This window comes from Megascapheus bottae, chromosome 11, assembly GCF_031878675.1.
Source record: "Megascapheus bottae isolate mThoBot1 chromosome 11, mThoBot2.hap1, whole genome shotgun sequence".
Lineage (NCBI taxonomy): Eukaryota > Metazoa > Chordata > Mammalia > Rodentia > Geomyidae > Megascapheus > Megascapheus bottae.
In genome coordinates this window covers 49,731,025-49,749,247 of record NC_143519.1, presented here as the reverse complement: position 1 = coordinate 49,749,247, position 18,223 = coordinate 49,731,025, and the positions used below count along the sequence as shown (strand labels likewise).

The 18,223-nt window shown below is 36.3% G+C and overlaps 1 protein-coding gene across 6 annotated transcripts in view; it reads right to left on the bottom strand.

Annotated features, from left to right (window-relative positions):
- The window catches only part of Pds5b (PDS5 cohesin associated factor B), a 167,381-nt gene that overhangs the window by 96,841 nt on the left and 52,317 nt on the right, over positions 1–18,223 (bottom strand). For 5 of the 6 annotated variants that reach the window (XM_090342241.1, XM_090342242.1, XM_090342246.1 and 2 more), the window contains exons 4-9: positions 17,153–17,239; positions 16,946–17,043; positions 16,046–16,172; positions 11,818–11,898; positions 5,572–5,712; positions 1,415–1,530 (exon numbers count right to left, since the gene is read on the bottom strand). In XM_090342241.1, the coding sequence (XP_090198367.1) occupies positions 1,415–1,530; positions 5,572–5,712; positions 11,818–11,898; positions 16,046–16,172; positions 16,946–17,043; positions 17,153–17,239 (650 nt within the window). Of the gene's footprint in view, positions 1–1,414; positions 1,531–2,772; positions 2,913–5,571; positions 5,713–11,817; positions 11,899–16,045; positions 16,173–16,945; positions 17,044–17,152; positions 17,240–18,223 lie in introns of those variants that run through there. The other variant, XM_090342247.1, reaches the window with a different exon arrangement.

Below are 18,223 nucleotides of genomic sequence, written 5' to 3'. Positions count from 1 at the left end.
GGCTTAAGTGGTAGAGTGCTAGCCTTGAGAAAGCCTAAGGAAAGCCCAAGGACAGAGCTCAGCACCTGAGGTCAAGCCGCAGGACTGCCCCTCACCCCCCAAAAAAGGGGGGGTTAAAAAAGTCCTCCTTTAATCTCAAGATTAATCAAAACAGATTTCGGTCAGAACACCTGTAATGCTTTTAGTATTTTTCTGGTTCAATAACTACTTACTAACAACAAAGAAATGAACCTCTCCCACACAAAAAGAACATGTACAGCACACTTAAAGTTCTAAAACTCATTTTTTGTTTTGTGAACCACACACACAAAAAAAGTAAGGAATCCAGATCATCACTTTAAGAAATACAGAAGGAAAATTAAGAGAAATACACAATCCTTTTTGTTAATATCCTATACCCTTATCTTTGAATATATCCAAATAACCTAACAAAATATAACTTTTTGTAGACTGTCTTGCCACAGGAATTTTCAACTAGAACTAATCATTCGTTGCTTTGAAATAGTAATTTTAGGGCTGGGAGTTTGGCCTAGTAGTAGAGTGCATACGTTGCATGCATAAAGACCAGGGTTCGATTCCTGGGTACCACAAACATAGACAAAAAAGCTAGAAATGGTGCTGAGGCTCAAGTGTTAAGAGTTCTAGCCTTGAGAAAATCCAAGGACAGTGCTAGGGCCCTGAGCTTAAGCCCCAGACTGGCAATAAATAAATAAATATAGTAAGTAAGTATATAAATACATAAATAAATAAATGCATAAATAAATAAATAAATAAAAGTAAGTTTTGCATTCGTTAATAATTGAGGTAGTTTTTAAAATGAAGTATCTTAAAAACAGGGTAACAGTTGCAAAGATAAAAGGAAATTTTAAATACAACAATCATCAACATACAAAATTTCCATATATAAAACCTTTTTTTTTTTTTTGCCCCCTAATCCTGGGGCTTGAATTCAGAGCCTGGGCACTCTACTACTAGGCCATACTCTAGGCCCAAACCCTTCATTTTTATGATTTTTAAAGAACATAGTTTAAATGTGGATGGTGTTATTTAAAAAAAAACATAAACTTGTCATTTAAAATATGATGTAAAAGTCAACGTTAATAAATTCTTTAAAAAAAAAAAAAACATATGGCTACCAAGGAGAAAGAAGAGTAAATACTGTCAAAAAGGCATTTGTAACTATGAAAATAAAACATGAATATAGGAAATGAACCCAGCTGAATTTGTTTTAGAAGGGAGAAAGAAGCATGAGTACAGTGATAGAGATAGTGAAAATGATTGGAATACATAATGAACATGCATAGAACACAGAGATAGAACAAAGAACTCCTCTCATAATAATATAAGCTAAGAAAAAAATTATCCAAGTAAATACAAATGTGTATTGCTTTTAACCAAGAAACCAGTCGTATACCTTCCCAAGTAGCACTGCCAAAGTGGTTTGTTTTGAGAAGCCAATTCTGAATCCTTTGCCCCAAACATCTTTGCCAGCAGTTTAACAACTTGAAGTCGTTCCTCGTTATCATTGCTCTAAAACAAAGCACAAATACTTTTTAAACTATGAGGTAGAAATTCACAACATAACCTATCCTGAGTTTCCTTATTCTCCAATCACAGAAAACCTTACATGAACTCCAATTGATAAACTACATAAATTACATAAAAATGCTCACTGTACTGTTCACAAAATTAAATGCTATAATAAATGATCTAATTATCTCAAATTACATTAAAACAGTACCTCCTACATAAAAATGTCTCAAAAATCTAATTAACTGATAGACTCCCTTCTACAATTTATTCCATTCAATCTCAAATTGAAAACCTACTAAAATATCTTTTAAAAATGAGGCTCTAAAGAAAAATATTGTACGCAACGGGCCTATAATAAACACAGAACTCAGTCTGATTATAACTTAGCTCCCAATTGGAGAGTCAGTTAATCTATATACACCAGATTCCTAAAGTTCAAAAGCATAGCTGTAACACCTGACATATGTAAAAGTTAGAATTTCTGTTTTATATACTGAATTGCAGGCAATTCAATTTTCACCCTGGGGGTGAAAACTCATTTTTATTTTTTAGCTGAGTGCTACCAACAAATAACACAATGAGTTAAATGAATAAGGAAATCACAACGTCTGGCTAGAACACAAAGTGTGGCAACTGTGTCCATCAAGTAGCACTAAAAATCAAGGTGCTATGGATGAAACTCTACTTACTTTTTTTTTGGGGGGGGGGAGGAATGGGTCATGGGGTTTGAACTCTGGGCCTGGGCGCTACCCCTGAGCTCTTTACCTCAAGGCTACCACCCTACCCCTTGAGCCATGGCCCCACTTCCATTTTCTAGAGGTTAACTGGAGATAAGAGTCACAGTCTTTCGAGCCTGGGCTGGCTTTGAACAGTGATCCTCTGAGCTCACCCTCCTGAGCAGCTAGGATTACAGGCGTGAGCCAACACACCCGGGTTCTACTTACTTCATAAGCAATGTCTCAAGCTAGCATTCAATAACCCCTATAGTAAGTACTAATAAATCTTTATATTCCTCTAAATAAATACTCAGCACTGGCTATACATTTAGAATCACTTCTTAAGCTTCAAAGAAATACCTGATGCCTTGATTTTATTATATTTAATACAGGAAAATCTACTAAGCTCTACAAGTGAATGCCCTACTATCTATGGCCAGGACTGATTTAACCTTTATGTTAGCTACTATAAAGTTTAAGCTACTATAATTGTGTTCCACATATTCACCCAGCACCTTCCTACCTCTATGTGCTTCTGCATGCTGTTTTCTTTGCTTCAATTGTATCCTGTTTGCATTTCTTACGACACTTATAATATCTGGCCTCTTATTAGATCTGGATTTTTTTTTCCTCTTCCTCCCATACTAGATGTTAAGTTGGCTGAAAGCAGGGATGATAAATTCCTTATCTTTATATTTCTCATAGTGTGTAGGAAAATGCACATAGCATTTACTTTATAGTATTACTAGAGAAAAATCAGATAAACCAACAAAGTAATTAGATGTGTGACCGCCTCGCCTCACCAAAATTGCTAGCCACATTAATAGAGGGAAAGGGAGGCCAGTTAATCAAATGACTCACTTGAAAAAGTATATACCAAAAGTATGCTCCAAAATAAAACAAGAATAATTATTTAGTTATTTAGAGTATCTATTAACTATCCATTAACTATTTAATTTGAAAATGATAAATCAAAATTTTTAGAAATGAGAAATACTATATATAAATAATTAAAGAACTACTCTGAGCCAGATGCCAATGACTCACACGTGTAATCCTAACTACTCAGGAGGCTGAGATCTGAGAATGGCAGTTCAAAGCCAGCCTGGGCACTAAAGTTCGTGAGACTCTTATGTCCAATAAACTGCCAGAAAACCAGAAGTGTTGCTGTGGCTTAAGTGGTAGAGTACTAGCCTGGAGCCAAAGAGCCCAGGGACAGCGTCCAGGCCCAGAGTTCAAGCTCCATGACTGATTAAAAAAAAAAAAAAAATACTACTCTGGGTAGCTATGACTTCAAAACCCAGTATCACCAAAGAAAAAGCCAGCCTGGGCACAAAAGTCTGTGAGACTCTTTTCTCCAATTAGCCACCAGAAAACCAGAAAGGACACTGTGGCAGCATGGCTTAAGAGCTCAGAGACCCAAAGTTTGAGCCCCCCCCCCACCCTATTTTTTTTTTTTTTTTTGGACAGTCCTGGGCTTGAGCTCAGGGCCTGAGCACTGTCCCTGAATTTTCTCAAGGCTAGGGCTCTACCACTTGAGCCACAGCATCACTTCTGGCTTAATACTGTGTGTGTGGTACTGAGGAATTGAACCCAGGTCTTCGTGCATGCTAGGCAAGTACTCTTACCATTAGGCCAAACTCCAGTCCCCCCCCAAAAAAAAAATTTTAAAGAGAAAATATATTCTCTAATTCTACCAATGAAACTCACTTTAACAGCTTCATGTCAAAGGAATAATAATATGATCCCTAAAGAGTGCATGAGTCTTCACTATATAAAAAGTAAACAAACGGGGCCGGGAGTTTGGCCTAGTGGTAGAGTGCTTGCCTAGCATGCATGAAGACCCGGGTTCGATTCCTCGGTACCACATACATAGAAAAAAAGCCAGAAATGGTGCTGAGGCTCAAGTGGTAGAGCTCTAACCTTGAGAAAGTCCAAGGACAGTGCTCAGGCCCTAAGCTCAAGCCCTCGACTGGCAAAAAAAAAAAAAAAAAAAAAGTAAACAAACTTAGGAACAAAAGCATATTAATGAAGAAAGCATTTGGGAGACTGGTGTGTGACACACACCTATAATCCAGTTACTTGGTAGGCATTCTGGAAGAACTACAGTTAAGAGACTAGTTCCAAAGATGAAAAGCCACATTCAAAAACAAACATGAAAAGGGCTCTAGAACATTTGTCTAATAAGTGGAAGACAATGAGTTCCAACCATGGTACTGGGTTTAAAAAAGAAAATTAAGTGAATAATGAGTGTTAAATTATTTTTCTAGCCCAATCAGATCAAGAGAACTGCCATCAACTATGACTTGAAAATACAAGCTTACTCGCTAGATGTAATGTTGAAAATAAGCTATAAAATTTATAGGTAGGAACAGGATGGAAAAACTGGAAGAAAGTCTCACTACCAGGCCCTGGCACGTTGTCTACCACGACAATGGCTAGGGGTGTTCCTCAGTCTCCTGGCTGGTCTTACTCCATTCTTCTACCTACAACCTTCTGAAGTTACTTATCAGCCAGTGGATATTGGACAAGATGGTAGATGTGTTCCTTCTCCACTGTCTCTGATGGAAGCTTCAGTTCCAGAGACAGTGTAGAGCATTCATTATTAAGACAACTGAAGTAATACTGTCCAAAACAGAAATGTATTCATTACCTGACTTACATAGCTGTAACCCCTTTGGACATTATAGTAACAATAAAAAAAAAAATATAGGAAGTGGTGCTGTGGCTCAAGTGGTAGGGCTGTAGCCTTGAAAAGCTCAGGGACAATGTCCAGGCCCAGAGTTCAAGCCGCATGACCAACAAAAAGAAAAGGAAAGAGGAAGGGAAAGGGGAAAGCGCAAAGGGGAGTGGGGGAGAAGGAAGGGGAGGGGGGAGAAGGAAGGGGAGGGGGAGGAGGGGGAAGGAAAAGGGGGAAGGGGGAGGGGGAAAGGGAGAGGGGAAGGGAAAGGGGAAGGGTGAAAGGGAAGCGGAAAATATATATGAAAATATATATTCATACATATTCATACACACACACCCACACACAAACACATACACACAAGAGAAACTCAATGCAAATATAAACTCAATGCAAAATGTTATCCAAATCCTATAATTAATCTAGAAAAACATATATGAAGGAAAATGTTATCCTGATTTGGTGCCTGTTACCTGTTAAGCATATGCCAGACATTAGAGATATACAGGCATACATGTAAAATAATGGTAATAGTCCCTCAATTGTTTGACTCAGGTAAAATTATTATAAAGAATTTAAAAGGCACAAGTAGTATTCTTTACTAACCTGACTGAAAGAACTATATTATTTTTAAATAGTTACCTTTAATTTAAACTCAAGCTGGGGTAAAACGGAGAGCAGCAAATGACTATCTATATTGTAGAGTTCCAAAATTAAGTCAAAAACATGCTCTGACAAATCACTGATAGATGTTTTCCCAAGCATCAGAACCTGATTAAAAAACTGTAAAGGAGAAAAAAAAATTAGTAGAAACACCACAGATAAAATAGTGTTTAACTATCATTAACCAAACTATTTATTATACAAGTCAAGACACATCATAATATTTTCTAAAAAGGTGAAATTGTAGGCTATATAACACATGGAATTCATCTTGCACACAACATGAGACAGTCATTAGTAATGAGTTATCAATTAATGAATAAACTTTATCTTCCAAATATATTTTGCTCTCCATTATAATACTACATTTGGTTTGTGTCAGCTAATTTTAGTGCCAGCTTGACTAAATCAAGAAATACCTGCACTGCTGGTAAAGTTATTATTTCTAAAGACACTAAGTTTATGGAATTGTAAGTGGGGGACAATGTTCTCAATGGACACAGGCACCATCAAATTGACTGGAGGCCCACTACCTTCTTAAGCTGGAGAATCCTTCTTTGTCCTTAGGTACTAAAACTAAACCCAGACTTACAGCAATAGTCTCCTTTGAGCTCTCAGGACTGTAGCCTTGGGCTGAGAGTTAAACCACTACTTCGTTGTTCCTTTAGCTATATAAAACATCCTCAGCCTACACAACAATATGTACTAATTCCCTTAATAAATTTCTTCACATAGTTCTGTGTCTCCAGAGAACTCTAATACAATGCCTTAATCACCTCACTAGATCAATAAATTTATGGCATGATAACATTTTCTTCATCTTAGCACATGGGAAACAGCAGCTTGCAAAGTTTTCAACCTGAGCACTATGGTATGCAACTGTAATCCCAGCCCTTGAAAGTGTATGTAAGGAAGATCATGATTTCAACACTCACCTGGGCTTCTTAGCAAGACCCTCTCTCAAAAACATATGCTTATGAACCTGAAGTTTGGCCTAGTGGTAGAGTGCTTGCCTGGCATGCACAAAGATCCGGGTTCGATTCCTTGGTACCACATACATAGAAAAAAAATTCCCTAAGTGCTATGGCTCAAACGGTAGAGCGCTAGCCTTGAGAAAGCCCAAGACAGTGCTCAGGCCCTGAGTTCAAGTCCCAGGAACAGCAAAAAAAGAGAAAGAAATGCTTTCTCCTTAAAAAAAAAAAAAATATATATATATATGCTTACATACATATATACACATAAATACACATGTAAAAACATTTTTTAAACCTCATAGTAGAAGACAATTCTACTTTTTTAATACAGTCTTGTGGGTCAGGAACATCTATAATCCCACTACAGAGGAGGTAGAGTTTGGAAATATCACAGTTTGACACTAGACTATTTTAAAATGTTAGTAAAACTCCATCTCAATCAATAAGCTAGTAACAGTGGGGAATACTTGTGATTCTACCTATAAAGGAGTAACAGAAAGATCCAAATCTGAGGTTAGCCTCAGACTAAAACATGAGACCCAATCTGAAAAATAAAGTAAAAACAGGAATATGGGCATGGTTCAAGTGGTAAACATCTGCCTCTGAAAGGCAAATCTGTGTTCAAACACTAGTAACATAGTTCTAATTCTACTTCTAATGCAAGCAACTTTTTTTTTAAGAAGCTTTTTTTTTTTGCCAGTTACTAATTTATCCTGTAAGACAATGAGCTTCACTAGAGAATGACCTAACATGACTGAGCTGGTGTCCTTACCTTGGACGTCATATCTCCAGAACACGTAACAAAGCAATCCATACCATTTTGTTATAGTAACCAGAGCAGACTAGTACTGTCACCTACAGCAGATTCCATTGCAATGGAATATTGCAAGGGCTATGAGAATCCACAAATGTATACCAGACAATGGCTAGAGACGATAGATAAAGGTCAAGTAAGCATCTCTTTTCAAATAGGCTATGTATGAATATACCATTGCAATAAAAAGACAAGTCTAGGGCCAGGAGTTTGGCCTAGGGGTAGAGCGCTTGCCTAGCACGCACGAAAACCCAGGTTCAATTCCTCAGTACCACATACATAGAAAAAGATAGAAATGGTGCTGTGGCTCAAGTGGCAGAGTGCTAGCCTTGAAGAAAAAGCCCAAGGACAGTGCTCAGGCCCTGAGTTCAAGCCCCAAGACTGTTAGGGACTGAGCATGAGGTCAGAGTGACCTTGGACCTGCACAATTGAGTACACAAGGAAGTAAGGTGTTATCATGATGGCTTTGGGCTATGTCAATCACTTCTCATTTAACCTATTTGAGACTTGATTGCTGTTTTGTATGAATGTAACCCCTGGCAGGTTTTCTGGTTTTAAGAAGGTTGGAACTTGAAATAAACAAGACTACAGTCTTAAGCTCACAGCCTTAGGCTATAGTCTTCCCCTCAGGCTGAAGTCTTGGGCTGCTGACTTGAGCTGTAGTCCTCCCGACCCCATCTTTTTCTTATCTTCTTCTTTTCCAAGTCCCTACCCCCTAAGTCAGGAACCCCCATTCGTTGCCGGCTGTCTCTGGCATAGGACTGGCAAAAAAATAAAAGGCAAGTCTATTTTAAAATGCTGTAAAAGGCAAAATTTTAATTATCTATCTTATTATCAACCAGTTTTAAAGATAGCAATTATCATTTGCAACGCCCCCCGCCCCCCAGTCCTGGGCCTTGAACTCAGGGCCTAAGCACTGCCCTTGGGCTTTCTTAAGGTTACAGCTCTACCACTTGAGCCACAGCACCACTTGAGCCACAGCACCACTTGAGCCACAGCACCACTTCTGGCTTTTTTCTATGTATGTGGTATCAAGGAATCGAACCCAGGACTTCATGCATGCTAGGCAAGCACTCTACCACTAGGCCAAACTCCCGGCCCCAAAGCTTTTTTTTAATGTAACTTTAAAAAAAAATTGGCTGGGTACTGGAAGCTCACACCTATAATCTTAGCTAATCAGGAAACTGAGATCTGAGGATCACAGTTCAAAGCCAAACAGGGCAGAAGTCTGTGAGACTCTTATCTCTATTAAACTAGTCAGAAAAATACAGAGTGTAGTAGCACTGTGGCTCAGGTAGCCTAGCCTTGAGCAAAGAAGGACAGGGCCAAAATCCTAGAACAAGCATTTTTTTTAAGTAATTTTTTATTGTGATTAATAAAGGGTTACATTACTTTCACCAGATAGAAGGTGCATAACTTCACAAACATTGATAACCTTTCTCATGATATGGTCCCCATTTCCCTCCCACCCTCCCCCTGCTTATCTTGATTTCCCCCCTTCCCTATACAATTTCAAATAACCAATTAAGCACATATAAAATATATCAGATAACAAGGTGAAATATTGTAACAAATATGAGATAACCAAGGGATGGCAAAAGAGATGAGCGATACCATAGTACATTAAGGACAACAGTCACTCATTATACGGCTTTTGTTTCCTTATCCTGGAGGTCCTTACATTTAGTGTCGTACTATTTGGCCTCATGTCTCTAGATTTTGTTCTATTGTAAATCTCTGCTAGGAGAGCCCAAGGTTTTTACTGATTATGACAAATGAGGGAGACTATTGGGCCTATGTTCCTTTGAGTCTGGCTTACTTAACTTAGTATGATTTTTTTCTAAGTCTTTCCATATTCTTACAAATGGGGCGATGTCATAGAACCAGCATTTTTAAAAGTAATTTTACACATAGTTACATGGGCTTACACTTCTAAGAGATTGAAAGAGGAAAAAAAAATTGTTCTCAATGGCTTCTTTAGCCCTCAAATAAAGCAAAAGACAAGAAAGGAAGCGCTGAGCATAGTGGTACATGCCTGTAATCTCAACACTAGGGGGGGCTGAGACAGGAAGATCTGAAGTTTAAAGCCAGCAAGGGTAGACCATACTGCCTAAGCTAGCTACATAGAAAGATTTTGTTTCACCCACACATACATACCCCAACATACACTCCTAGAGAGGGGAAGGAGGAAGGGAAGGATAGAGAAGGAAAGGAGGGGGGCAACAGGGGGAAAAGAGAAAAGAAAAGAGAGGGAAGAGGAAAGGGAAAGAAAGAGGAAGAAAGGGGAAGGAGGGAGGGAAAAGGAGGGAGAGAAAGGGAGAAGAGAAGCAAAGGAAGAAGAAAACAAGTAGGGACATTAGTCAAAGTGTTATGCTAGGATCATTTTACAAGTCTCTTGCCCTTCCCCCATTCTCTTTACTTCTGACCAAATAAAACAAGAAACTGTAGACTTGTACTGTGTAACTCTATAGACAAAAACAGCAAAAAATGAACATAAATTGTAAGTCCTAGGGAAAGTTTTCACACATATTTTTAGCAATATGGAACTATTAAAAATATTTCCTGTCGGGCCGGGAGTTTGGCCTAGTGGATAAAGTGCTTGCCTAGCATGCATGAAGACCCAGGTTCGATTCCTCGATACCACATACATAGAAAAAAGCCGGAAGTGGTGCTGAGGCTCAAGTGGTAGAGCTCTAGCCTTGAGAAAGTCCAAGGACAGTGCTCAGGCCCTGAGCTCAAGCCCAGGACTGGCAAAAAAAGAAAAGAAAAAAAGAAAAAAAAATATTTCCTGTCTTCTTTAACATTTATTACAAATTTTTTCAAGCATACCTCAAAACTGATGAGAATAGTATAATAAATCTAACTGTAATACCTCCAATTAAATATGGTTTTAATCACTTTTCTTTAATCAGGCCAATCAAATATTTTCTCCAATCCTAGAAGAGATATAAAAAAAGGTATGGTGTTCTTTCCTTTTTTTACCAGAAAAGAACATCAAAATAAGGATTGGCAGAATCGGTTTAATTAATGACCACCAGGAGGAGCTCATCAAGTGTGCTTTACTGGGCCATGAAAGGGTCATTCAGATACCCCAAGCAAAGTAAAGGCAGAGGGCAACTAATTCAATCTAATGTTTAAATTTGGGTCTGTGAGTCTGTAAGCCAGAGACAAAATTAAGGATCTATCAAAGTACTTGTTTGATTTTATATTGCTTTTCAAAGTACATCTTTTCATGGTTGCTCACAAACTGACTTTAAATGTTTATACACTATAAGAAAATCTGTCCTTCAATGGACTACAGAAGAATTAAATACATAATTCTAAAAAATTTCCTTGCTCTTTAAAGAAGACAGATCCTTTCTTTGTTTTGATGTGACTGAAAACAGAAGGAAGGTAGAAAGACAGAACAGTTAATTCCAGAGGCTATTCACACTGCTTTCTAAACTTGCATTCCGAGGGGCACTATTCCAATGGAATACACTGGAGTGAGTTCACCTGGAGTGGTGCAACTCAACAGAACTGTGGAGATGAAAATAAAATTTACCCAAAGCAATTTGCAGTGAATCTAGAGGCTAAAATATACTTCTTTAAAAAAAAGTCAACTATAAATAAGCACAACTGGAAATTTAATGTTCTCATTTCATTGCAAATCTCCCTTTCTCTCAAAATGGGTATCTCTGAGATAATAGAAGAGTTAACTTTTGTTGGTAACGTATATTCCTTATACAGAGTAACGTTTCACTGTTATATCTCCAGTGTATTCCAATCAATTTCCCCCTCTATCACTCTCCCTGCTCTCAAAAAAAAAGTTTCACTGTTTTGCTTTCACAGTTACAAATGAGCTATTTCAACAGTATTGAAACTCCTTCATCCTTCCCATCAGCCCAACCCACCCTCACCAGTCTCCACACAATCTATTTCCCATCCTACAACCCTTCGCCTGACCAACAGCATTGAGTTCTCCATGCTGTCTGCAAGTACATTTATATTGCAAAGTTACATACTTGTATTACAAAGTTAGGAAAGTAACTTAGTTTTACCAAATTGCTACTATCCGATACACTTATTTTCAGATTCTAGGTTATGACACTGGTTCTTATCTTCTTATTGTCACAATCAATTTAAAATCCAACAGGCAGTAAGCAATTTCTCTGGATAATAAAAAGTTCCATGTTCTAATAATATAATGGTGTATCTTGCCAACTCAAATACAACCTCTTGTACTTCCTAGAAAATATGACAGAAGCAAGTGAATGAACAAAGAAAATGAGAACCTTCCAGAAAATAACCAAGGTTAATTTAAGAAAGGAGCAAAAAAACATTACTCATTAAAGCAAAAGCAGAAACTAAGAGGCAGGTAATTCTTGCCGAAACTTTGCTTCGAAGAGTCTTTACATTTTTAGCCAGATATTTCTGAAAAACAGTAACAAGACTTACATTGGTAATATATGGCTCGATAGCTTGAGCTGTCCTCTTCAGTAAAGCTTTTGCCAAATCATATGCTTGCTTGTTTAAATTCTGAAAAACATAACCAATATGTACATTATCACTCACACACAAACACACACACACACACACACACACACACGATGCTTTGTTTAGTTTATGGTGTTGAGAATCAAACCCAGAATTTCACACACACTAACTAGGCACATACTTTACCACTGAGTTCTATGTTCTATACTATACACACAATTCTGTATTTCTATGAAAAGCAAAACATTATCTGTACTCTTGAGTAAAGAAATGAAAAAACTATATAAGAAATCAAGAAGGATACTCGAGTAAAGAATGGGAAAACTACATATAAAAAATTAATGACAATTTTCTTAGGACAATCTGGCCTACTAGCTCACAAAAACCTTTCCAAGCAAGAACAATAATATTCTCTTCAGATATTGTTTGAAACAGAATGAAAACCAAATAGAAATGATCTATAAATATTTATTAGATAAGAGGAGGAATAGTCTTCCTAAATACAAAGTCTAATTTCAAATTCAAATCAGTTCATTTGTGCACAAACCCCGGTTGCTACTCAGTAGATCCAGAAGGGGCAAAACAGACAAAGTTTTCATGTGGATGCAACAAGGAACCTGAGATAGTTTGGAAAGCTGTGGAAAAGCAAACATATCAAGCACAACTCAGACACACAACAAGAAATTAAATGGTAAATTTTTTTTTAATCTGAGGGAAAAAAATGCTTTAAGACATTATTCTAAGAGAATCTGTTAAAGAACAGAACAGAGGATCTAAAATGAGGTCACTACTTGGGATTGGAGACATTCCAGAGATCAAAGTAGGAAACATACATCATTTTCCCCTTTGGAAAAAGTAGGGTTTTAACACTGGGCCTTAAGCAAACAAAGCAAGTTCTCTGCTACATGAGCCTTGACTCCATCCCATCCTTTCTTTTCTTTTTAATAAAGTAAGTTTATTACATACAATTCTGGGTATCTGGAAGTCCAAGATCAAAGCATCGAAAAATTCACTGTCAAATTATCTTTAAATTGGGCCAGGGGTTTGGCCTAGTGGTAGAGTGCTTACCTAGAATGCATGAACACCGGGGGTTCAATTCCTTGGTACCACATACATAGAAAAAGCCAGAAGTGGTGCTGTGGCTCAAGCGGTAGAGCTCTAACTTTGAGAAAGTCCAAGGACAGTGCTCAGGCCCTGAGCTTAAGCCCAGGATTGTGGGGGAGGGGGAATATATATATATATATTTATGTATTTATTTAAATTAATATTTTAAGATGTACCTGACATATTACTTCAGTCATTTCTAAGTGCTTACTATTTTGCTACACAGTATACTATATCATCAACTCAGCCCCGAAATCATGAATATAAATAAATTTACAAGTCAGGTGCAGTGGCTCACACCTACAATCTAATTACTCAGGAGGCTGAGATCTAAGGTTCACGGTTTAAAGCCACCTTGGACACTAAAGTCTATGAGACTCTTTACTTCCAATTAACCACTAGAAAACCAGAAGTGATGTTGTGCATCAAGGGGTAGGGCGGTAACCTTGAGCTGAGACTGTGCTCAGGCCCAGAATTCAAGCTCCATAACCAATACAAAAATAAAAATAAATGTATAAATGTCGTCTTGTACACGACTCCTTATACATATGAAGAGTCATTTTGTGGAATTTTTCTTTTTTCTTTTCCAAATGGGCTACTTGGTCCTGTAATTTCTTACTACAGACTAAGTAGTTATTCAGGGAGTAAATGTAGGAGGACTACCGTTCAAAATCAGAGTAGTCAGAGACCCTACCTGCAAAACAAACTAAAAGCAAAGGACTAAACGTGTAACTCAAATCATAGACTGCTTGCCCAGCAAGGGAAAGGCCCTAAATTCAATCTCCATTACTGGAAAGAAAAAAAAAAATGCAGAAAGAAAGAAAAGGTTCTATAAACTAATCCTTTCTTGATCACATATATAAATATAAATCTAGGGGCCAGGAGTTTGGCCTAGTGGTTAAAGTGCTTGCCTAGCATGCATGAAGACCCGGGTTCGATTCCTTGGTACCACATATATAGAAAAAAAGCCAGAAGTGGTGCTGAGGCTCAAGTGGTAGAGTTCTAGCCTTGAGAAAGTCCAAGGACAGTGCTCAGGCCTTGAGCTCAAGCCCAGGATTGGCCAAAAAATAAATAAATAAATATAAATATAAACTTGTATTTGTCTTTTCACAATGTTTATGGTGTGTTACTTCATATTAAAGTTTTTATCTTAATGTAATCAAACATAACAGACTTTTCTTATATGGTTTGAATTTATGTCTTTAAGAATTCATTTGAGCAGTGAAGATTTTTTTATCTCAAATGAAATTTTTTTAAATTAGCTCTTCAGATATATTTATTCCATCCTATAACCTACTGTTGTTCAGGGTATGAAAGAATCTTATTTTCCATATGTGTAGTCAATAGCCTTTAAACTACTACTAAAGAGCCTATTACTCTCTCCATGATTTGTAATCCATTCTTTATTACTGTACATGCATTTAAATTCTCAATTGCTTCTTTGTCCTTTATCATTTGATTACAGTCAGAAAGATATACAAGTTTTTCACTTTTCTATTCTTCAAAATAATTTTGGCTACACAAATCATTTGTTTCTCCATGTCAATTTTACATTAAGTATTAGAAATCTATTTTAATAGATTTGTAATCTATTTTGATTAGATTCATGATCAGATGTCAGTCAGAGGACTGACATCAGGGGCTGGGAGTTTGGCCTAGTGGTAGAGTGCTTGCCTAGCATACACGAAGACCCTTGCTGTTAGGAAATCATTGTTAAACATACTGGGCTATATTGTTCATATTTTCACTATCACTTGTGTCTGTGTAATTTCCTGACATACACATAGATTCTCTAAATACCTTTTATATATAACCCCCCAAAACACTCAAATACACACACAATATTGACTATATATACTGATAAAATACGCATGTATGTTGTATTTACTCATACATACATTTATATATATTTATGTTATATATAAATACAGAAATATTAATATGTATGTGTATATATTTGCATTTGTACATATTTAAACATATAAGCATATATAAATGTGCATGTGTATTATGTGTGAACACATGTGTATTTTATATGTGTATATATACTAGTTTATGTACATTTGTGCTAACATATACATTAATAAATATGTGTATGTATCATTTAGCTAATATGAATTTTTGAACTCTAATCTGACTATGGTAGCATCTGCCTCCTTTTAGTATTACTGAATTATTTTCATTTGGTTTTGAAATTTTGTACTGTAAGATTATTTCAGGGGCCGGGAGTTTGGCCTAGTGGTTAAAGTGCTTGCCTAGCATGCATGAAGACCCGGGTTCAATTCCTCGGTACCACATACATAGAAAAAAGCCAGAAGTGGTGCTGAGGCTCAAGTGGTAGAGCTCTAGCCTTGAGAAAGTCCAAGGACAGTGCTCAGGCCCTGAGCTCAAGCCCAGGACTGGCAAAAAAAAAAAAAAAAAAAAAGATTATTTCAATTACCTTCCTATTATTTTATTTACATCAATGTACATATAGAGTAAGGTATCCTTCCAGAAAGATGTTAAATGAAGACATTTTTATAGTGATTACTATGCCTCTTGCCTAAACGCAGACCCCTTCTAAATCACAGAGGTGTATTTCCAGCTGCTTATCTAAGAGGTCATTGTTTTAAAAACTCAAAACACAAATGCATATAAAAATCAAACATATAATCACATCTTAATTAGCCATCATGCAGGCAGAAATATTGTCATCAATATAACCACTGTCCCTTAGTTAATTAGTAGACATCCCTTTTCATTTCTTCACTCTATCTACTCTTTTTTAAATTAAGGTACTAGTTGGCTTCATCTATCAACAAATAAAGCAATGCAGAAGCATTGAATTCACTACTGACTCATTCTCTGAAGTATATCCTATACAAAACTGAATTGTTTCACAGATATTACACTTACTATTTCTTTTCCATTTAGCTAGTAGTTAATAAACGTGATGTTTTATATACACTAAACAGTAAGTATATCAGCAGATTCTCCAAAACTAAGATTAAAAAAACAAATTATGCTTATAAGATAAGCACAAATTCTGGGTATAAACATATTAGTGGAGTATAGACATATTTTAGTATACAATGCTATTACATACCTTATGTGCAGGTACCAGATTTACTAAAACTGTATCCAAAAGCTCCTGAGATACTGTATCACCTTCACAAATAATAGAGCTCATGAGGTCTACCATGTGCATGTGAACTTTCTGATTGTGGCCATTGCTGAAATTCAAAGTAAATATTTGATATAAAGTATATTTGAGATATATATGATGAGGCTAACAAATATACTTTCTTAAATGATGGCAAAATGACAAATATATATACTCATTCAGATCTTTTCTCCTCCAAATCTTACAATATAGTATATTCAAAATATATTTAAATTACATTCCTGTATTACCTTCCCTAATTTTAATCAAATATATAACTTAAATGATTAAATTAAATGTAATTTCAATTGTTTTAATTTTTTTTTTTTTGCAGTCCTGGGCTTGAGCTCAGGGCCTGAGCACTGTCCTTGGATTTTCTCAAGGCTAGAGCTCTACCACTTGAGCCTCAGCACCATTTCTGGCTTTTTTTTCTATGTATGTGGTACCAAGGAATCGAACCCTGGTCTTCATGCATGCTAAGCAAGCACTCTACCACTAAGCCAAACTCCCGGCCCCAATTGTTTTAAATTTTTAAAAGCCTAACAGATTTGAAATCCTAGTAATTTTAAATATACAAAAAGCTGCACAACTTATATGAAGGAATTAATATGATATCCAAAATGATACTATCCAAAGACCTAAATTAGGCTTCCAATCGGTAATTCTTTAAATATAAAAGTTTTATTCATTATAAAAATATCTATACAAATAAATATTTGAATAAAGATATAATTCCTAGATCTCAATGATCAGTTATCTTAATGATCGGTTAAAATAGACATGTAAGACAAAAATCATTACTTTTATTTTTTTTAATTTATTTGAAGAAAAAAACAAACTTACTTTATAACTGAAAATAATGTTCTGTATAGTTGGGTAAAAATTTCATTGCTATCTTCTAACTCGAAGCATATGTTATATGACTTGACCCAAGCAATGTTCTAAAAATATGAAGTCAAAAAAGGGAATGGTAAATATTTCAATGAATAAAAATACACAAATGCAAAAGAAAGTTTAAAACATCACTTGAAGATATAATGTACTGCTTACCTCAAGTAGATAAAAATACCTATTGAATTGTGGGCTCTTTGTATCCTCTAACCCCTTCAACTGCCTTGTTATAAACATAAATATATCCTTTAGAAAAGAAAAGAAAAGTATTTATAATATAAATGGTAAATGAAAATGTGCATTAAAGTACTACAGCTAATCAGTAAATATATTTTCAAAGTAAACAAAGGCAGGCACCAATGACTCTTGCCTGTAATACTGTAAACTACTCAGGAATCTGAGATGAGGATCTTGATTCCAAGCTAGCCAAGGAAGTAAAGCCCAAGAAACCCCTATTTCCAATTTAACTATCAAAAAGTCAAAAATAAAGCTGTGGCTCAAGTGCTATTGTAGTCTTGGGCAAAAAAACTCAAGAGGGGATGGCACTCATGCACTAAGTTCAAACACCAGACCAACACATATGCATACAGCATGCATTCATACACATACATACACACAATATAACATAGTATATCTAATACAACCTGATATGAAAAACATTACATACATTACTACCATTTATTTAAAATTAAAAAAAAAAAACCTAAATCAGAGCCAGGAGTGTGGCCTAGTGGTAGAGTGCTTGCCTAGCATGCACGAAGGCCAGAGCTTGATTCCTAGGTACCACATACACAGAAAAGCCAGAAGCGGTGCTGTGCCTCATGTGGTAGAGCGTTAACCTTGAAGAAAGCCCAAGGACAGTGCTCAGGCCCTGAGTTCAAGCCCCAGGACCAACAACAAACAAAAAAAAATCAATCACATGATATAAGAAAACAACAATCTTTACCTTGAAAGTTAAATAGCCCTCCCCCACAAAATTCAAGTCAATAAAATATACTATAGATAGAATTAAAATATTGCAGTAACAGAGCTAAACAAGTTTGCCTGAACAGTATAATGTATGGTAAATATATCTAGTAAAAATAGAGCTTAGGAAATTTTAAATTTCAAATAAAATTGACAGTGACAAAACAACATACCAAAAATTCTACTGAGATCAGATGTTTTAAAAAATACCCTACTTATGGGGCTGGGAGTTTGGCCTAGTGGTTAAAGTGCTTGCCTAGCATG